Raw genomic sequence first — 19,107 nt, 5'->3', positions numbered from 1 at the left:
AACAATAAAGTATTCTTTGAGAAAATAATATCAATTCTTAGTCCATGATTTTGATTTTAGTTTGAGTTGTTTACGAAAAGTTTGTGGAAAGTGAATTGTGGGTGATGTATGACGTCATGACAAGTTATCCAAAAGGGCATCCCCCATTTTTAGCAACTGCTCGTCACGTCCCTGTCATGTCTTCTGTCGCCGCAACTCTAGCCTCAAACTGCAAGAAAAACAGCCCGGATTTCTCCACTAAACGTAGCTGCGACTAAACCATGATACTAGCTCATAGCCACCAACATTGCTGACTTTGACCCGGTGTTTTTTTGAAAGTTTTTGGAACCAGATATTCGGAACACACCCCCGCCTTGGTGTTGCATGTTGAGACCATTTTTGGAAGTCCCAACTCAGCGTGCCTTCTTCTTCTTCTTTTACCGTCATCTTTAATCGTGTTTTAAATTCTGCCAAGCCCATTTTTCTGCGTAAGTATTGTTGTACATATTCCACGTTTTAATTACACGTTAGCTTGTGTAAATCGCGAATTGTTGTTTAGGAAAGTTGTGAAGTTTGGGGCTCTGTTATATGAGTTGTGTGGGGAGGCGGGTACTGGCATTTCAAACATGTCGGTTGGGCCCCGGCACCAGGAATAGCAACACTGGCAATGATATTGGCCGGGGTTTTGCTCTATACAGAAGAAAATGGTGGAGAAACTTGCTGCAAGCACATACCAGTAGGGTTGCAATATTTGTGACACCAATTCTGATCATTTATTTTTGTATTGTTTTGTTGCTGTTTATATTTGTGGAGATCCGCCCACAAAGCATTAATCCACAGAATTGTTTTCATAAATACTATGTACATAATATAAGTATGTGTTGATTAGTTTGATGCTCAATTATGTGATGGTCATACCACGAAAACAATTTGAATTTGAACAATATTTAACGCAATCAATATATACATATATCATTATTGTATTATGTAACTCAAGATTGTAGGGATTGAGTCATTAATATCATTATTGATAATTCCATCAAATTTCCCTATCTTTGCACTACTTGATTTTAGTTGAATGTTATGATTTTCTTTTTACCATTTTTACTTGATTGATGACCGGGCGGGGCCCATGAAGGGATCTGATCTGATTGTTCAAATTCATTAAGATCAAAGACATGAGGTTAATATTGCCGTTAGCTCATATCCAGGGTCAAGGGGCCAGAAAGAAATTGTGTCCAAACAAGTATATGCATGTAATCCCCCGCACCATCCCCGAGTGCAACGCCCTGCCTGGCGCGGTTGTTACGGCTCCCACCGTTGAGTCATTCGGCCGCGCCAGGCTGGAGGCCTGCCCGCCTTAGCCTGGGACCTCCTCCCCCCCTACTTTGCCCCTCGCGGGGTTATTTGGGGGTTATCGAAGTTGAAGTAATGTACTGATGAGTGGTCCACAGCACCAGCTTGACCGACTCTGCCTATCGCTCCGGATGTTTTGTCTTTTTGCAATTTTTGATAAAGATACATTGTATGCATGCCTGGTATTCATGATCTTACTATTTTACATCTGGTTCAGTGCTCTTATTGCTTCCATGCAGACTCAGCCACCCTTCCCCTGATTTAAACCTTAGTTGTCACTTTAAATGCTGTTATTTCTGTTATTGAATATTTCTCAGATTAAAAAGCAGTGTAATGGGGATCAAAATTAGAATTCCTGTTCAAACCCTGCAGCTGTTACCTTGCTATTACGAGGACTGTGTGAATATTTTAGCCGAATTAAGAGTCATATTCCAATTGTTTCTCTATCAGTGGGTGCAAGACTTAATTCAATCTATTCAGCCCAAACCAAAGCTAGGAATAGGATGGATTCTTGGGTAGTGCACACTGCCCAGTGTTACAAAATATTAACTTCATATAAGTCTTAAGTTATGATATGCAATTATTAAAGAAAAGAAGGTTTTGTGACATGACATGACTTTCTGGCCACTCATTGAGAAATGGTTTCCACATGCATGTACACTAGTACATTGTAACATGTTCAGACACAGTTGCAAACTTAAGTTAAAACATCATTGACCTAAAGACCTCTTGAACTTTGGTCTCTGCAGCTATTTAGAGAGACAAAAATGGCTGCTAGAAAATTACAGCTAAGGGCACTCAGTCTACATCTTATTATTTCTTAGCAATCTTTTTGTGTAATTATTTATTTCTATGAATTGGAAATAAACTACTACAGTAGAGAACTCTCTCTATATATAAGAAGAATGTTGGAAAAAACAACTGAAGAGAAAGGGAAAGTTTAAACATATAGGCCAACTCATGTTCTTTACAATTACATTGATTAAATGCTTGAATAAACAGTACATAGTGATATAGTAGTGTAAGTTTCAGTTGAACAGATCGATGCAACATGATTTTTGCAACATTTCTGTATCTGCACTACTGTCAGTCAGTCTCTACAGACTATGACACAAACTGCAAAAATTACAAAAAAAGTATCTGTATCTTTATCTGTATAACTGGTATGACTTAGTGCACCTTTTCAACTCTTCACAATTATGTGAGGGGGGCTCGACCGATTTGTCTGTTTGGACTTTGGAGATTATGTATACCCTTTTTGAGCTAGGTAGGGGTAGGTAAAGTGTAACATTAACTAATGGCAAATGGTACACAGCAGTGATGTTACTGCTTCAGTTCAAAGAATACACAACTATTAAATGTTTTCATGTTGTTGTTACAGAAGTCTAATTTTCGATGTCTAAGAAGATGGCAAAAGGTGAAGAAAGCCAACCCTCCTCTCAGAGGATTTCACCAGACGCTCCCAAACGTCCGGAAGTGCCCAAACGTCCGAAGTGGCTGAGCAAGCTGAGCAAGGAGAGGAAAAAACCTACTAAAGATTCCGAACCGTTGTCTTCAAGTTCAAAGTCATCCGTAAATAGTAGCGATACCAAAGATACGTTTGTCAGTTACAACAGAATAGAACTTGCCAAAGTTGACAAGAAACCAGGAAAATCTCAAGACAGGACCCAAAAGGGATCAAAAGTCAGAAATCAAAGCGCCGGGAAAGAAAAAAAGGCCGAATTCGAAAAACGGGATCTTTCCTCGGGGAAAGGTCAAAGGCCATGGAATAGCTCCACTAGACTCGACAAGCCGCGACGTCGATCGGATAGCCACACCTCTACAGACAGCTCTCGCTCAGGGGAGAAGAGAGTCAACAGATTCAGGTCTGATTCTGACTTTAAGACGCCTCGAAGTCAACCAAAGAAATCTCCCAGCAAGGAGAGCCTCACGGACTCCCGGAAAAGTAGCAAGCAGAGGCGAGAAACGGACAGCCCCTCTCGAAGGGAGACGCAGCAGTTTTACACGGCGAAGAAAAAAGACGAGCCTAACTACAAAGAAGAAAATAAAAACAGGGAGGTGTCCTCCAAGTCACCGAACCATTGTGATGAACAGATAGACTTCAATGAGAAGGAGAACACTCCGGATCAACCTAGTAAGTCATGGTACGAAGATGAACCACAAGGATTAGAAGAGCTGCAATACTCCATGGGAGATGATAGGGGGCCTCAGAAAGGAAAGGCACACCACTGGGGAGACCTGCCTATGGACAAACACAGGGATAATAACTACAGGAAGCCGAGGAAGTACATTCAAGAGGACTCCGTCGAAGTGCGGAAGAACATCCGGCCGGGTCGAGGCAGTCGTGGCCGCGGTGGGATGGTCAGCAGCGAGAGTCAAGAGAGCATCTCATCTCGCAGCTCGATGCAATCGCAGCGGCCGCAACGCGACAACAGGAAGGGGCATTACCACGACAACAGGCAGCGTGACAACAGACAGACGTCGCGCCAGAGTTCTGTAGAGTCGTTAGATAGATACGCAAGGGCGCCGGGCTCCAAGCCAAACTCTCGCCCGCCCTCCCGACCACAGTCTCGGAACGGACCCCCGCAAGACTACTACTACGACGACAATCACAGCTCCTGGGCGCCCCCATCCCGGCCGCTGTCGCGGAACGGCCCTCTGCAGCATTACAATACCGATAATAAGAAATCTCGGTATCGAGGCCCGCCCAGTCGGCCAATCTCCCGCCAAGGCTCTGTAGAGTCAGTAGACAGCTATGGAGGGCCGCCGTCTCGACCCAACTCCAGACCACCCTCGCGGAACGGACCGCCGCCCCAGTTTTGGGAGAACAACCGGAAGAAGGGCCCACCGAGTCGACCGTTGTCGCGACAAGGTTCCATTGAGTCTCTCGATAGCTTCGGCCCCTCATCACGTCCGTCTTCACGCCCGCCATCTCGGCCACCATCGCGTAATGGCCCGCCCCTCCCCTACGCTGCCGACGTCAACTGGCCCAGGTTTGTAGTTGACTGGTTTACATAACATCAGCAACAGCATGACTTTCATATCAACAATAACATTAACATAACTTAGACCAGTCACCAGTTTCGTTTGTTGTTTCTCTGATTTCTAGAAATTATGAAAGACAAGGACAGCAAAATGGAAACAAAGCCTGAAAACCAGGTTTAGGTGCATGAACTTGCAAGCAAAAGTTAACTTTTTTTCACTTAGGTTTAACTACGCCGAGTCCGTGGGAAGCTCGTCGCGACGCTCGTCCGAAGTCGACTCCGATGACGACTTCACCTTCCCGTCCGGAGAGTTCTGGAGCACGTTTCCCCAGCGCACCTCCGTGGAAAACTGGAGCACCTGGGAACAGCTCCCCACAGACCCACGCAGCTCCAACAGCCTGCCCAAAAAACTGTCGTCAGACCTCCAGGTAGGTGTGAGAGAGAGGGAGGGAGGGAGGGAGGGAGAGGGAGGGAAGGAGGGAGAGGAAGGGACCAACTCCCCACAGACCCCACCTAAGCTCCAACAGCCTGCCCAAGAAACTGTCCTCAGACCTCCAGGTAGGTGTGAGAGAGGGAGGGAGGGAGAGAGAGGGAGAGGGAGGGAAGGAGGGAGAGAGGGAGGGACCAACTCCCCACAGACCCCCGGAGCTCCAACAGCCTGCCCAAAAAACTGTCGTCAGACCTCCAGGTAGGTGTGTGAGAGAGAGAGAGAAGGAGGGAGAGAGAGATAGAGAGGGAGGGAGGGATTAGGAAAGGGTGGGACCAAGAGGTTGGGAGTTGAAATCCTGGCTGTTGTCGTTCACCCAACATGCAGTCCTTAGGATGTTGGTCCACGGTTCATTAATGTTCTTGTTGAAATGAGCTAGGGGAATTTCCCCAGAGTAATTGATCTGTAAATACTGTACATTATGCCTGTTAGTTTAATGTTACGACCAGTGGAAGAAAAGCTCTAGCCTCAGGTATCAAAACCTATAATTATAGCTCCCGAGTCTCTTTTGTCCTCTATTACGGAGAGGACACTTTGACAGAAGATACTCCGGGGAGCTATAAAAAGTATGATAGTTTTGGATACCAGACTAGAATAGCTCTTGGGTTAGTACCTTGGCTTAAGATCACTGTCATTTTCCAGCGGGAGCTGGCACGGCAAACGGCCAAGGAGCACCGGCCGAAAATCGGTAGGAGGGACTCGATCGAGTCGTGGGACGGGTTCCCGCGGAGAACCTCTTTCCAGGATGACAGAATGTACCTGTCTCAGCCCGAGGACTCTGGATCTGCCAGGTATAACTTTAAAGATTTTAAACCCTTGTCCCGTGGGAAGCCTAGCTATATAAAAAAATGTTTAGGTTCAGTTTTAGTCTACTTCTTTCTCTGTGTTTTTTTTTCTCCTTTTTTACTCTCTCCTTCTTTGGTTTAAATCACAGTCTTCATAATTTTCATTGTGAAACCAATTTTACCTCAGTTCTACGGTGGTCTATTTGAAGTATTTCTCTGTGTTTTGTGCTTAACCGTCCCTCTGCCTCTCCTGTTTTAGGATATCATTTATTTCTTACTATTTCTTATCAACAACTTTTTTGTCGTTCTAGTTTTTCATGTTGACTTTTTCTTTACTTTTCTTTACCTTTCTGGCGACACTCTCAGAGAGCAAGCCTGATAGTATAGTATTGATGTACAACATTATTTTTGTACCTGTTGTTTTGGTCTTTCTGTCTTCCTGTCCTTTACTTCACACCTTTCTGTCCCGTGGAAGTCTGTGGGCCTTTAAGCATCCCGGGTTGGTGAGGAGCCCTAGTCGTGACAGCGTCTCATCCGTGGGCTCGACCCAGTCGTCTCGGTCCTACTGCACCAACCGCCCGCGGCCGCCCCCGTGGCACAGGACAGACAGTAACGGCAGTCTGTATGACGACAGGTCAGGGTGCCCCACACAGTGCTTGAAATACTTTATTTCGGTTACATGCAAAATTGCATGTTTTTAAACATTTTAGATGCAATTTGAAACTCCTACATACAAAATTATATGTTTCCAGTTATACAAAATGTATACCTTTAATGTAGTAAACACAAAGCTCTTGAACCATTCAGTACATTAATTTACAACATACAAGTTAACATATTTGGCCGAACTTCTAGATCTGCATCTAAATTCTAATGCTAACTTTATGCCATATTTTCGAGGAATTGTGTGTTCCTAACAAGTTAGAGCTAACGTCAGAGGAAGGAGTTTGTTACAAAGAATTTGTGAGGCGATAAGAAACAAATGTGCTGGACAGACAGTAACGGCAGTCTGTATGATGACAGGTCAGAGTGCCCCCCGCCCACTGATGCATGAACACAACATAAAGGTTCTGAACAGAAAGAACAATGCCAGCAAAGCCTAGTAACAAACTTTCTAACCACCTCTCTTCTAAACTAAATATACTGTTGTAATTATAGTGTCTCTCTTCAGAGCATATAATTTCTGTTATGAATTTCATTTCATTTATTTACTTATACTGTCCTTTATCACTTCTGTCATCTAGATCTTATACTGTTTTTTTCCGCCAACCCCATGCATCTGACTGCCATTAGCAATATAATGTAGGTTGTGCCTCTAAAAGATGATGAATGAAATGTCATTGCTAATGATACAGAGGTCCAGCTCAGGAACCGTCTGGACGATGATCTGGACGGTAGCCTCTCATCAGGCTCCATGAGCCCTTTTGTATCCTGATTTGTTATGATTTGTCATGTAACTTATTATATAATAAGGGCTCCCTTGGAAATCAGTTACCTTACTAACTGAAGGGACCACCCTAAAGATCAATAATAATGATGAGACTCGTACTTCAAAAATGATATGATGATGTTAGACCTGGATAGAAAACTGTGATATGCGGAGTAATGAGAGCTGTTTCTGCCCAATCAGGACACATCCTGGCCCTCGTAGTCGTAGCCGCAATCGGAAAAGGAACAGACGCAACCGAAGACGGTAATGAAATTCCTTCAGTCCTATCGTAATAAAAGTGTTGGTAAAGCAATTTGTATAGTGATAATTTATAGATTATCAAAATCTAATTAATATAGTGTTATACAGATTCTGAACTGACTGTGTAATGCAACTGCTACACCTAGTTCGAACTCTATGTCAATAGGTGTTGTGAACCCGATAGTCAAGGTTGATTTGGGGCCTGTCGGTGGCCAACCTTGGTACTGCAGCAGGGTTCCCCATTTTTGTATCTTTGCAATGGTCCTGGTCCGATATGCTGTGGTCTTGATTTCTTCTTAATATCTGTTTCCCAGAAGTCGCAGTGGCCAACAAGGACAGGGTCCCTTCGGACATCAGAACCCGAACGTCGGCTACTCCAGTGCCTCGGAACTGTCACAGGATGTACGTTTCACGCTGTGCTTGTTATTTCAAAGTTGACCTGATTGTTTTTTCATAGCAGTAATTAATGCCGGTGATAACTGTAAATGTATTTAGCTTTGCGGTGGTTTAATGTTCATGGTTTTTTGCGATAATCCCTTCACCGCAAACTTTAAACCGTGACCACGAACACTTCATTTTCACTCCAATATCACAGTCCAGTGGTCAACTGATCATGTACTTGTCAAAAAGTGTTTGAGGGATTTCCCCAGTATGCTGATGAACCTGTAAATAACTACTGTACAAAGTATCTGTCCTCTCTGTCACAACCAGTGAAAGAATAGCTTTTCTGTGAGCTGAACTGGTTCAAAATAATCATTAGGCCACACCAGTTTAATTTGTTGCTTCTCGGATTCTTTCAGAAAAAAATTGGGGCAACAGGGCAAAGTTTTTGCAAATAGTCTGGGGTAAAGATAAGGGTTTACTTAATATATATATTTTTAAGAGGATTATTCAAATTTCAGCTTTGTATGGATTGATATTGAGAAATAGTTTTAAAAAATGAAAAATTATAACTTAAATATGATCAATATGACCACACTTTTTAGGTATGTGCATGCCTCTATAAATCTACTATGGTGGCTATTGAGTTTTACAACTGAACAAACAGTAAAATTGGGAATAGTGACCCAATTGTTTTATTTTCAAAAAGGGAAAAACAGGAGAGGCTATTCCGAGAACCAACAAAATAAATTTGCGTGGCCTTAGATTTCACCTACTAAAAAGGATGTCCTTGGATGTATTTCTCTTTAGGGTGATTTTAAGCCTCCCAGCGATACAGAGGTCCAGCTCAGGAACCGTCTGGACGATGTTCTGGACGGTAGCCTCTCATCAGGCTCTATGAGCCCCATCCCTGAGTCGGACGTCGCAGAATTCCCGGTAGGAAGGATGATCAACATGTTTTAATTCATATGATATTCATATTCAGACGAAGAGTAATTTTTGGGAAGAGGGACATTGCTTGCTTCTAATATTTAGATACTATCAATGAATCAATGACATCAATAACAAAATGAATCTGTATATAGATGCCAGAGAAGTCATTAATTGTAGATTACTAGTACCACATTGATTCTTATATCACTGTTACAGTAATATTTTTGGATGTCCATCCATAATTGTACTTAGAACATTATCAACATGACCTATACTTAGCTTGTAAGGGCATAAACATAGTCTTTTATTCAATGAAAGTTTATGCACTTCTTTCCCTAAGAATATGATATAAGTTCCTTTTTTGTTATTGCTGCTATCTTAGTAGTATATGATCATATTGTACATTCAAATATCTAACTAATATTTGCAGTCTCCTGAACCAACAACAGCAAAAGAAAAGCAAGAGGAAAAAGTGAAAGAAAAGACAGATTCTAAAGTCAAACCCAAAAAGACTGAGCACAAGACCAGCAGTCTATCTACATCAGTGCACCATCCTCTGCAGCATACATGGTGAACATTGCCACACTTTTTATCTTCGCCTGGTGTTTTATTTTTCGTTTTTTCCATCATGTTGGAGTGGCTGTGGTTGCATGTTTGTTTGTAAAACTACTAACAGTACTAAACAGTATAAATCGAGAAGCTGTAAGTAGTCACTGAGTGTGTGAATAGGTGGTTGTAAAAATAAAGGTCGAGTTTGATAGTGGGCCACCTGGCGGCTTCCTACAGTACTGCAGTTGAGTTTTAAAGCTTGAGGTCTAATTTTCTGGAAGTGCCATGGTCGTAACAATTCATGTTGATACTTCACATTTCACATTTTGTTTAATACTTTTTTCTGTAACTACTAACAGTAAGATATGTTAGACAATGACCAATGACAGTGTTTTTTGTGGCATTTTTTTGTAGGCGGATCTGGTATGACAGGAGGGAAAACAAGTCCATGAGAATGAAGTCAGATTTCGCCAACTACAACGAAAACCTCTTCGAAATCTCTGCTGTGGAAACAGTGAGTATTATAAAGCTTATACTAGAAGTTTAGATACACTTTTAATACTGCTTGGTAGATAAACAGGTTGGATGACTTAATACTAAGCAAGAATACAGATCTTTGTTGATTGTTGAGATGTGAAATTTGGGGTTTTTATGAATAATCTACTTTTGTTAGACACTGGACATTGAGAGATAAGATGTAGAATGGTTAATAATAAATTGATGTAAACTGCAAGTAGTACACAGTCACAGACTAATTACCACACCTATGTCTCCATGTTAGATTGAAGGCTTCTGGCAGGTGTACAACCACCTGGCACCTGCTCATCACCTGGACAACAACGCCAACTACCACTTCTTCAGGGTAAGTAGTAGTAGTCGTAGTTATTGCTGCAAAAATAGTAACTGTTACAGTGCAACTACCACTTCTTCAGGGTAAGTAGTAGTAGTAGTAGTTATTGCTGCAAAAATCGTAACTGTTACAGTGCAACTACCACTTCTTCAGGGTAAGTAGTAGTAGTAGTTATTGCTGCAAAAATCGTAACTGTTACAGTGCAACTACCACTTCTTCAGGGTAAGTAGTGGTAGTAGTTATTGCTGCAAAAATAGTAACTGTTACAGTGCAACTAACACTTCTTCAGGGTAAGTAGTAGTAGTAGTTATTGCTGCAAAAATAGTAACTGTTACAGTGCAACTACCACTTCTTCAGGGTAAGGAGCTCATGAAATCAGAATTTGTATATTTCTTCTGTTGAAGTTGATGAGTTGAAGACTATTCATTAGTTTATGTCTACACTTTTAAAATAAGTGTTATTATATAGTACACTAACGTCTACTCTTGTAATACTGCCACTAACTTATAGCACCAAATCAAAAAAAAAATTAGGAGTAATAAATATATAAACTAATGAAACATCAGTAATTTCTGAGGCTAAAGACTTTTTTGAGAAGGCTCACGAGAATATAGGATGCTGATTACATGTAATTTTTCAATACAATTCTTCTCTGTTCTGTTCAGAGACTATGCAGATAAAGCAGCTTTAAATCGGTTATAATTATTATCACCATTTTCTGTGGTCTAGTTCCCCTCTTGGTTTTAAATTGGCAGCAGCTTCTTGAAATGAAGACAATCTATATCGAATTTAGTTTCCAATTAGGAGATGTTTGTTAGAATTTTTAGGTTAATCAGAAATTCTGATAAGCATGATGGAATGGATGTTATGCAGCACTGATAGTTGTAGGGACATGGTAGATTAATTTAGACCTTTATTGTCCACCAGGGGTTTAAATCTATATCTGGAAGGTTTACAAATTTGCCTGACAAGCTTGGTGAAAACTAAGAACAGCTGCAGAGTCACTCGAATGTGTGCTGTTGCTTTTGTGTTGATGTTCCATTTGGTAAACAGAATTCCTCTCCTCATATACCTAAATGTGGATTCAATGTATACAAATGTACAAAAAACTATAAAAGAACATTTACAAGACTTAGTGTTCCTGATATGATATTCAGCAAGAGAAAACCCAGAACACTGTTAACTTAGAAAGTATGCTGTAAGTCGTTTTGTGTTCTAAATTCAATTTGGTGACGAGATATCCTCTCAACAAAAATGTGCAGAAATGTTCCGAAAAATTTGTGACATGCAAAGCCTTAACAACAGCTGCAGGGGGACAAATTTACCCTAAGGCTTCCAGCATAAATTATGCACAATCCCTTATTCTGTATTGTTTTCCTAGCATCTATATGGCATATGAAAATTGCTTCTTTTAGTCTTCAGTGATGAGAAAATATCAAACTCAATACATTGTTGCGTTTTACCATCTAATAGTATATGATACTCAAACCCTTAGTTTTACGACACTGCTGCAAAGCTATGGTCACCCTGTAGCAAAAAGTAAGGTGCATATTCCCGCCATGAGTTGAACTGAAGTGTCCCCTCTTGCATCAGCCATATTTACACCCTGCTATCGTGCACAGTCCGACCAGAGAGAGTTATATTTAACCCATAGTGAACAGCTGAAGCCTAGCCAACATGACTCGCACCAGACTTGTCGGCAGACTGCTGGGTCTGTTGGCTGTCTGCCTGATGAACTCACCTGTGATCCCTAATCAAGTCTGAAGATATCATAATAAACACCAACAGGTGTCTTGAGTTGATGAGTTGTCCTGCCCCCCTCCCCAGGTTGGGATCATGCCGATGTGGGAGGATGATGCCAACAAAGATTTGGCATTTTAAATACAGATTTAATTAACAAATTAAAGATCTGATGAGTTGTCCTGCCCCCCTCCCCAGGTTGGGATCATGCCGATGTGGGAGGATGATGCCAACAAAGATTTGGCATTTTAAATACAGATTTAATTAACAAAGATTTGATGAGTTGTCCTGCCCCCCTCCCCAGGTTGGGATCATGCCGATGTGGGAGGATGATGCCAACAAAGATTTGGCATTTTAAATACAGATTTAATTAACAAACATCTGATGAGTTGTCCTGCCCCCCTCCCCCAGGTTGGGATCATGCCGATGTTGCAGGACGATGCCAACAAAGATCTGGCATTTTAAATACAGATTTAATTAACAAAGATTTGATGAGTTGTCCTGCCCCCCTCCCCAGGTTGGGATCATGCCGATGTGGGAGGATGAGGCCAACAAGCAGGGAGGCAAGTGGGTCGTCACTATCAGGAACGACATGGAGTTTGTCTCCAGTCTGTGGCTGGAAATGGTGAGACTGCTCCTGTAGTGTTTTTGTTACAGTGCGTATTTTATGTAGAGCGTTGTACATGTACATGTAAAATGTAGAACGTGAAGAGATATAAAGACACCCTTAAACACTACTTAAAGAAGGGTCACATTGACCCCACAAACTTTGAAGCTCTCTACAACGATCGCAGCACCTGACGCCAGCTGAGCTACAACAGCGTTACAACTTTTGAAGCTAAGAGGATAGCAGCCGCTGAGGCCAAGAGAAGGGCCAGGAAAGCCCGACTGCAACAGAAGTGACGAACTCATGTAGACTTGCCCTACTCTTTGGAGTGGCTGTCAACACACACAGTGTTTTTTGTTACAGTAGTGTTTTTTTGTACATCCTTTGTCATGTATGTATGGGGGCCTGCATGCCATTTTATGGAGAGCGTTTTAATTTCACGCAAGTTGTACTAAATTGTAGCTAGACCACTCAAATGTTTTTTAATTGGTATATGTACATGTAAAATGTAGAACGTAATCTGTGTATTCTATGTGAAATGTAATTGGCACCAGAATTTAGCGTAAAGCGAAGCCAGCCTGCTCAAATTCATTGTGATACGTTGCCTGCAAGACTACCATGTACTGTGAAAGTACAGGTCTGGAGTTACAAGACAGATCTAGACTGACTAATGATAGAAAATGCTTGATGTTTGGTGTTAATTATTTCAACACTAAGGGAGTGAAGTGCTGTTTTGGCATGTCTGCATGTGTGTTTATTTGTTTCCCATGTACATGAAGGGGTGAAGTCTGCCATCTCAGATCACCTGTTTTTTTTGTTGTATTTTCTAGCTTCTTGCATTGATAGGAGATGAAATGGCCTTCTCTGATGAAATCTGTGGAGCAGGTCAGTCTGAAAATCTTTCTGTACATATGATTTTACAAACATTCTACATTTAGATCTGCTGGTAATACTGAAGGTAAACAATGTGCTTTGTTTCAAAATGATGTCTTCTAGAAAACATTTTTTTTAAGAATTTGCATTGCAAAAATTTGTTCTCTTTTAGCATTATAACAATTGATTTGATTAAATACAACCTTGAGACCTAGAAATGATTAGATTTTGGGGCCCCTAGCACCTTGCTAAGGTCCTGCAGCGGATCTTCCGGTTTCTATATCTCGTGTACTGGACATGGTATGGTCATGACTTTTGAGTGGTAGATAGCTCTACAGAGAGTAACTGCAGGAGCTGTGTTTTATTTCTGTTTTTGAAAGCGAATAGCTCAAGAAGGGGTTGACGGATTGTCATGATTTTTGGTGTGTACATAATACGTGGCTAAGTGATGCTTGATATATATATATATTTTTTTTAACGAACTCGCTCAGTGCAAGGCCGTAAGGGGCCACTCATTTAAACACTGAACTAATTGTTACTGTAGCAGCATCTCTTCACCCTAGGTCAGAAACGTCACTGCTCGAGACAAGCACGACTTCACTGACCCATTATATAGGAGAAGCAGGGGTTACGAAGGCTGCTCGGGAAATTCCCTACCCCATTTAGGCCGGAATGTTTTGAGCCACTCACACTCACACACACAATTTAGATTGCACAATGTAATTATTTTGTAATTCTTTTCACTGCAGTTGTGTCCAAGAGGAAAAGAGGAGACAGAGTCGCCATCTGGACTCGAGACAAAGAAAACGTCCTGGCAAACTACGCAATCTGGTGAGGGACAGGGCCAGATTTCTTCTTGTGTTCTGTGAAAAGAATATCATGTCCTTGAGTGGTCTTTATTGGTACTGTAAAACTTAAATTGGCAACTTTTGAATTCTGTGACACAGCCAAAATCAACATCACCTTATGATTTAATTTCTAACCTAAGAGGTTGCGATTTTTACAATTAACAGGAACACAATGACAACTCATGTAAAATTTTAATGAGTTTGTTTGGAAGAAGTAAGTTAACAGAAAATTGCAAAGTTTAAAATTGCAACTTACATGTAACGTTGGGTAACATAAATTCGTGGGGTACTTAAAGTCGGGATTTTTCGAAAACGGGGTATTTAGGGATATTTGCTAGATGCAACATCAGTAATACCGCTAGAAATGCAAACTTGACAGACTAACGTATTCAGAACACTGTCTGAAAAGCTTTGATAACCATGCATTAGAAGTTGGCGACGTCAAAAACTCTCCGTCCCTTATTGACAGAGTCTGGGGGCTTCGTGGGAGAACCACACTGCACGGTTGTTCGCTGGTTTATAAGGCAAATGTCACATCTCCTGCCTGCTAAACACAATTATTTACAAGACAACTTATTACAATCTCTTTTGCTAACCTGTATACGTAACTGGATGCTAAGTGTGATCAATCGTCAAAACTCCTCTTTGTTGCTACAACCTACGGCACGTGTATTTTCCCGCCGCCATACTATTACCCAGAATCCTGTCGTCAAGCAGACGACAAAGGTTTGTGAGGAACACTTTTTTGTCTAAATGTTGCGTGTGATAGTGGACTAAAGACGATATTTTCCTCAAAGTTTGCTCCTAACACAACAAGGAACACATGGACATAGTAGTATAACCATTGCTACGGCATCCAGCTAACTTCCCATGAATAATGTACACGTTGCCATGACGGTGGGGATCGACTTTGAGTGACGTTCTACCGACTCAACAAACGGGATGTTCGAAGGCCTGATGTGTACAGTACGGCCGTTTTTTCGTGTATTTTTTTACTTGGACACGTCTTTATCCATAGCACTCTCCTCAAGCCAAGGATGGAACGAATAGCTGCTGTATAAAATGTGATTAGCGGTAAGATATTCAAGACGAATCTTCTCTCCCGAATTAATGTGCCCCCCTGTCCGACAGCACCGTAATTGTGCTTGCGGCGGACGGTAGTTTCAAGTTGAAATATTATGGTGTCAGCACGACTAGAGACAAAATCTACCATATATATGATTAGTGCAAAGATAGTACATGATACTGACAGAATAATAGAAAAAAAAGATGGTTTATTGTTCTGCTAGATTGATTTCAGTCAACCATTATCGGAAAAATCCCGAATTTAGGTTACCCAACGTTACTGCTGCAGATATTTCAAGACTTACAATTGTGTTACTAAAGTCTATTCAGATCAAAAATTCTGTTTCACAATGAAGCATGAAGATATGATCATTATGCTAATAGTAGTGTCTTTTACTAGTTCTTTAGGGACATTGTGATAACACACAATCATACTTGTCTATTAATAAAAAACTCATGTTCAATAATAGGTTTTGAAACCATCATTTTCTTACCATATCTTCCCCATGTAGCAAGAACATCCTGCTGGTGATAGCGTATGCCAGGGGCGTGACCTCGGAGAAACTCCTGCCGTTCTTCGAGACCTTTGCTCAGAAGGAGAAGTCTTCTATCGAGTACTTACACCACCAGGACTCTCTCCGTACTGGGCAGTCCTACACAACTGCTGCTCACCTCACAGCACACGCTGTACTCAAGGTACACATTTACGTCTAATGTTTGATTATTGTGTAATAGATATAGAATACAACAAGGGGTATTCTGTATCACCCGAGGTACTAGCCCAGAATTGCCCTGAGGAAGGTGACAGATGGTCACTAAAACGTTTATTGAAGAAATCACTTGGTTGTGTAAAAAGAGTCTTTTTCTTCTAATCAATGTTTCTTTGTTTGTTTGTATCGCATACCCGGTAAACCGTCTCATGGTATACCTCACCTGTTTTGTAGTGAACAGTACAAGCTGCATATCCAGACAGATTTATTTGAGCCACTCGCACCAGGATGGACCCCTATTCTTTTGAAGATAGTCTGGATTAGGGACTCAGAGTGAATACACGAGTAGCAGTTCATGAAGTGTGCGTGTGCAATCCTTGCGTTCCGAGCGAGGGGAACTAATTCTATTTATTTATCAGTTTTAATTTTTTTTTCCTGTTGAAATCATTGTTTGGGAGCCCCTGTTGTTAAGGTTTGTTGTAAGATCTGTCATGTGAAGCATACAAAAATGCATTTTCATCAATTCTATGTCATGAAATTCGGATTTTTGGGACAGATGACGTGCAAATATATCACTTTTAGTACTCAAATGTCCTTTGACATGTGTCAACATTTAGTTCTTGAGTTCAAGTGTAACTGAGGTGTCACTTTCCTTTTGTACAGGACATCATTCGAGACCTTAAGGATTCCAGCAGTTGAAACAGTCAACAAACGACAGTCAGGTAGCTGTCACACAGTCCGGCAAACTCGTCCACACTGTACTGTACACCAGAGTGCCTTCCGTCACTTTACACTTGATGTATCGATATATTAGATACTTGCTGTAAGATTAAGCCATGTTAATTAAGCAGGTATCTCATTGGACTTTGCCAGATTGCGCTAGGAAATTGCGCCAATTTTCCCTTGTTGTCACACTGACGTGCGGCACATAGGTAAAATATGTGACCCTAACAATCAAAATAGACGCATTCTCAGTTTCGGCTCCAAATCAGACAGATACAAGACACTTTGTTGGATATCACAGTGTTGCCGCTGAATTGAAAACCGAATGGAAATAATAGTTAGAATGATAAAAATACACAAAAAAGTGCCCATCTTAATATTCTTACACACATTTGGGCCATTTTGCGAATTACAAGTTTTTCTTCAATTTGAAAAAAATTGCAATTTCAGGGAACAAATTTCACCACTTTGCGAATGCCTGGCACAATTTCATGCTGTCCAGTGAGATACCTGCCTTACACGAAAGCTTTTATAACTGGCATATACTGGGGACAAAATGCAATAGCCTGTTCCAACAATGCTGTACTGATGTTCAGTTAACGTTGCTGGTAACTTTAAGCTACCTGTAAAAAATTTTCATATACAGAACATTGAAGATTGAAATGAAAGTGCCTTATATTTCCTCGCTGTTCTAATTTTTTTACAAGTGAAACTCATGACAAAATTTAATATGTGAACCTGAAATTTAGGGAGTATTGTCTTTCCTTCTTGCTTCATTCTTTGTGCTTCAGCTATTATGTATTTAATGAATTTTATTATCATTCTAAAATTGTTAAGGTAAAGTAGCTTTGACACCTTTATAAATTTTCATAATTCAAATTTAAACAATTGCAAAATGTGTTTTAAGCAATCTTAGGAATGTACACAACGCAAGGACAGGTCAGGGTTTACAAGGTGTATGGCCAATGGTGGATTCTCATAGCCCTTTTCTTATGCATTTTGTAGTAGGCTAGTTTAGTGGAAAACATTCAGAAAAAGGAAAAAAAAGTTCTGTCAACTTTTGATTGTTTTCTTGTAAATATTGAAATAAGTAATGAATAATTAGCTATGTTTTTGCCTAAAAATTATGTATTATTATTAATAACTCTTTGAATTCTAATGAATGTTGCAGACTGACCCTTTAATAAGGGCTTTCATACAGATTTTTTGTGCAACTTTTTATGATGAGACAATGTACCGCTATGTATGAACTGATGCCACAATGTGTATAGTGTCCAACGTTTTCTACTTTCTGTTGCAAAACATTGCATTTGCTTGAGGTTTTCACAAGGATAAGTAATGATTTATAGGTACTGATGAGTACCGTTACTGAAAATTAAGGTCCAGTCTAGGTCCAGAGGTTCAGGTCCGGATTTGGACCTGAATCTGATTGTAGTGCAGTTACTGGTACACAGTTGTAGAACTATATCATATTTTGTGGAAGGAGACATTAGTACAGGTCTCTGTGAGTGCTACGAATTATGTACAAATGGTATATAGGAATGGTAATAGTTATTTTCAGTGCGCATTAGTACTGAGTGTTTAAAAGAGCAACCACAAAATGAAGCTTTTATGCCAAATAGATGGTTCATTTTCTAATTGGTCGGAAAACAGGTCCACTATTTTTTTCCGGTCTTTCTTTTTTTTTCAGACCGGTCCAGCAAGAAATACTGGTTTCGTACCAGAACGCCACCCTATCCATAGGTGTGTCTTATTGTACAGCACTGTATGCTATTTTGTCATTTTTTGTTAATGTGGAAAATATTTTGAAATATCAATGCTACAGCTGACGAGTGTTTAAATAGAAATTGTAGGGACTTAGATAGGATTGACATGGATTATCCAATGAAATGTGATCTTATCTTTTTATTGATAAAACCATTTTTATGAGTGGTTAAAGCTGTATTACATGAATTGACAAACTTCTTTGCTTTCTAAGAAATAAGTTATGCTTCTAGTGTTGTAATCCTAGATATGGTATTTCTTAATGATCTGGTAAATTATTTAGAAGGACATCAAATTCTTTTGCTAGATCACATGAGTGATAAACATAGTTTAGTTATCGATTGATGTGTACATTATTTGTGATAATGCTAGATACTCTTTGTATACATCTGAATTTGTCTCATTGCTATGTTTGTAAGAAATGTACATTTTGGCAAAGCCATCTAATATTTGTAAATTTTTATACAAAATGTGAATAATGGAATGTTAACTTAAAAGTAGGTATTGTTGAAGATTACACATAGTATTAATAACATTATTTGTGCAATTTTGGGGGTCAGGACAGTGTGTGAATTTTTTAAGATGAATAAGAAACTTGGTGTAACTATTCAACACACCAGTCACAATAAATTTGGAAATACATTTAGATTTGGGAAATTCTTATTGATAACTTCTTCCCATTTCAACTTCTTCCCTGAATGTTAAGTTTGAAATGTCTAATTTTAATTAGGCATGCTACTACTTACTTCTTTGCTTATGCCTGACTTATAATTTTGCAGCAGT

At 40.3% G+C, this 19,107-nt stretch overlaps 1 protein-coding gene across 2 annotated transcripts; it reads left to right on the top strand.

Annotated features, from left to right (window-relative positions):
• Positions 1 to 114: 114 nt before the first annotated feature.
• LOC136429675 (dentin sialophosphoprotein-like) lies at positions 115 to 18,966 on the top strand. 2 transcript variants are annotated; one of them, XM_066419604.1, is made up of 15 exons: positions 115 to 467; positions 2,717 to 4,328; positions 4,543 to 4,747; positions 5,449 to 5,597; positions 7,222 to 7,284; positions 7,596 to 7,683; positions 8,473 to 8,598; positions 9,026 to 9,165; positions 9,559 to 9,658; positions 9,926 to 10,006; positions 12,252 to 12,359; positions 13,172 to 13,226; positions 13,964 to 14,045; positions 15,640 to 15,823; positions 16,501 to 18,966. In XM_066419604.1, the coding sequence occupies exons 2-15, from the start codon at positions 2,731 to 2,733 to the stop codon at positions 16,534 to 16,536; spliced, it is 3,015 nt and encodes a 1,004-aa protein (XP_066275701.1). In that variant the 5' UTR covers positions 115 to 467; positions 2,717 to 2,730; the 3' UTR covers positions 16,537 to 18,966. The 2 variants fall into 2 exon arrangements, with proteins under 2 accessions (XP_066275701.1, XP_066275711.1); XM_066419614.1 differs by lacking the exons at positions 12,252 to 12,359; positions 13,172 to 13,226; positions 13,964 to 14,045; positions 15,640 to 15,823; positions 16,501 to 18,966 and adding an exon at positions 11,822 to 11,890.
• Positions 18,967 to 19,107: the final 141 nt, after the last annotated feature.

Source organism: Branchiostoma lanceolatum, chromosome 1 (genome assembly GCF_035083965.1).
Source record: "Branchiostoma lanceolatum isolate klBraLanc5 chromosome 1, klBraLanc5.hap2, whole genome shotgun sequence".
In the NCBI taxonomy this organism is placed as follows: Eukaryota; Metazoa; Chordata; class Leptocardii; order Amphioxiformes; family Branchiostomatidae; genus Branchiostoma; species Branchiostoma lanceolatum.
Note: the sequence above shows the minus strand (reverse complement) of the source record. Positions and strands in the feature narration are given on the sequence as shown.

Excerpts from the sequence above, each read along its gene's own strand:
- LOC136429675 (XM_066419604.1), top strand. The coding sequence starts at position 2,731 with ATGTCTAAGAAGATGGCAAAAGGTGAAGAAAGCCAACCCTCCTCTCAG. Across the intron at positions 10,007-12,251 it reads CCAACTACCACTTCTTCAGG|GTTGGGATCATGCCGATGTG; the intron begins GTAAGTAGTAGT and ends CCCCCTCCCCAG. Across the intron at positions 12,360-13,171 it reads CCAGTCTGTGGCTGGAAATG|CTTCTTGCATTGATAGGAGA; the intron begins GTGAGACTGCTC and ends TGTATTTTCTAG.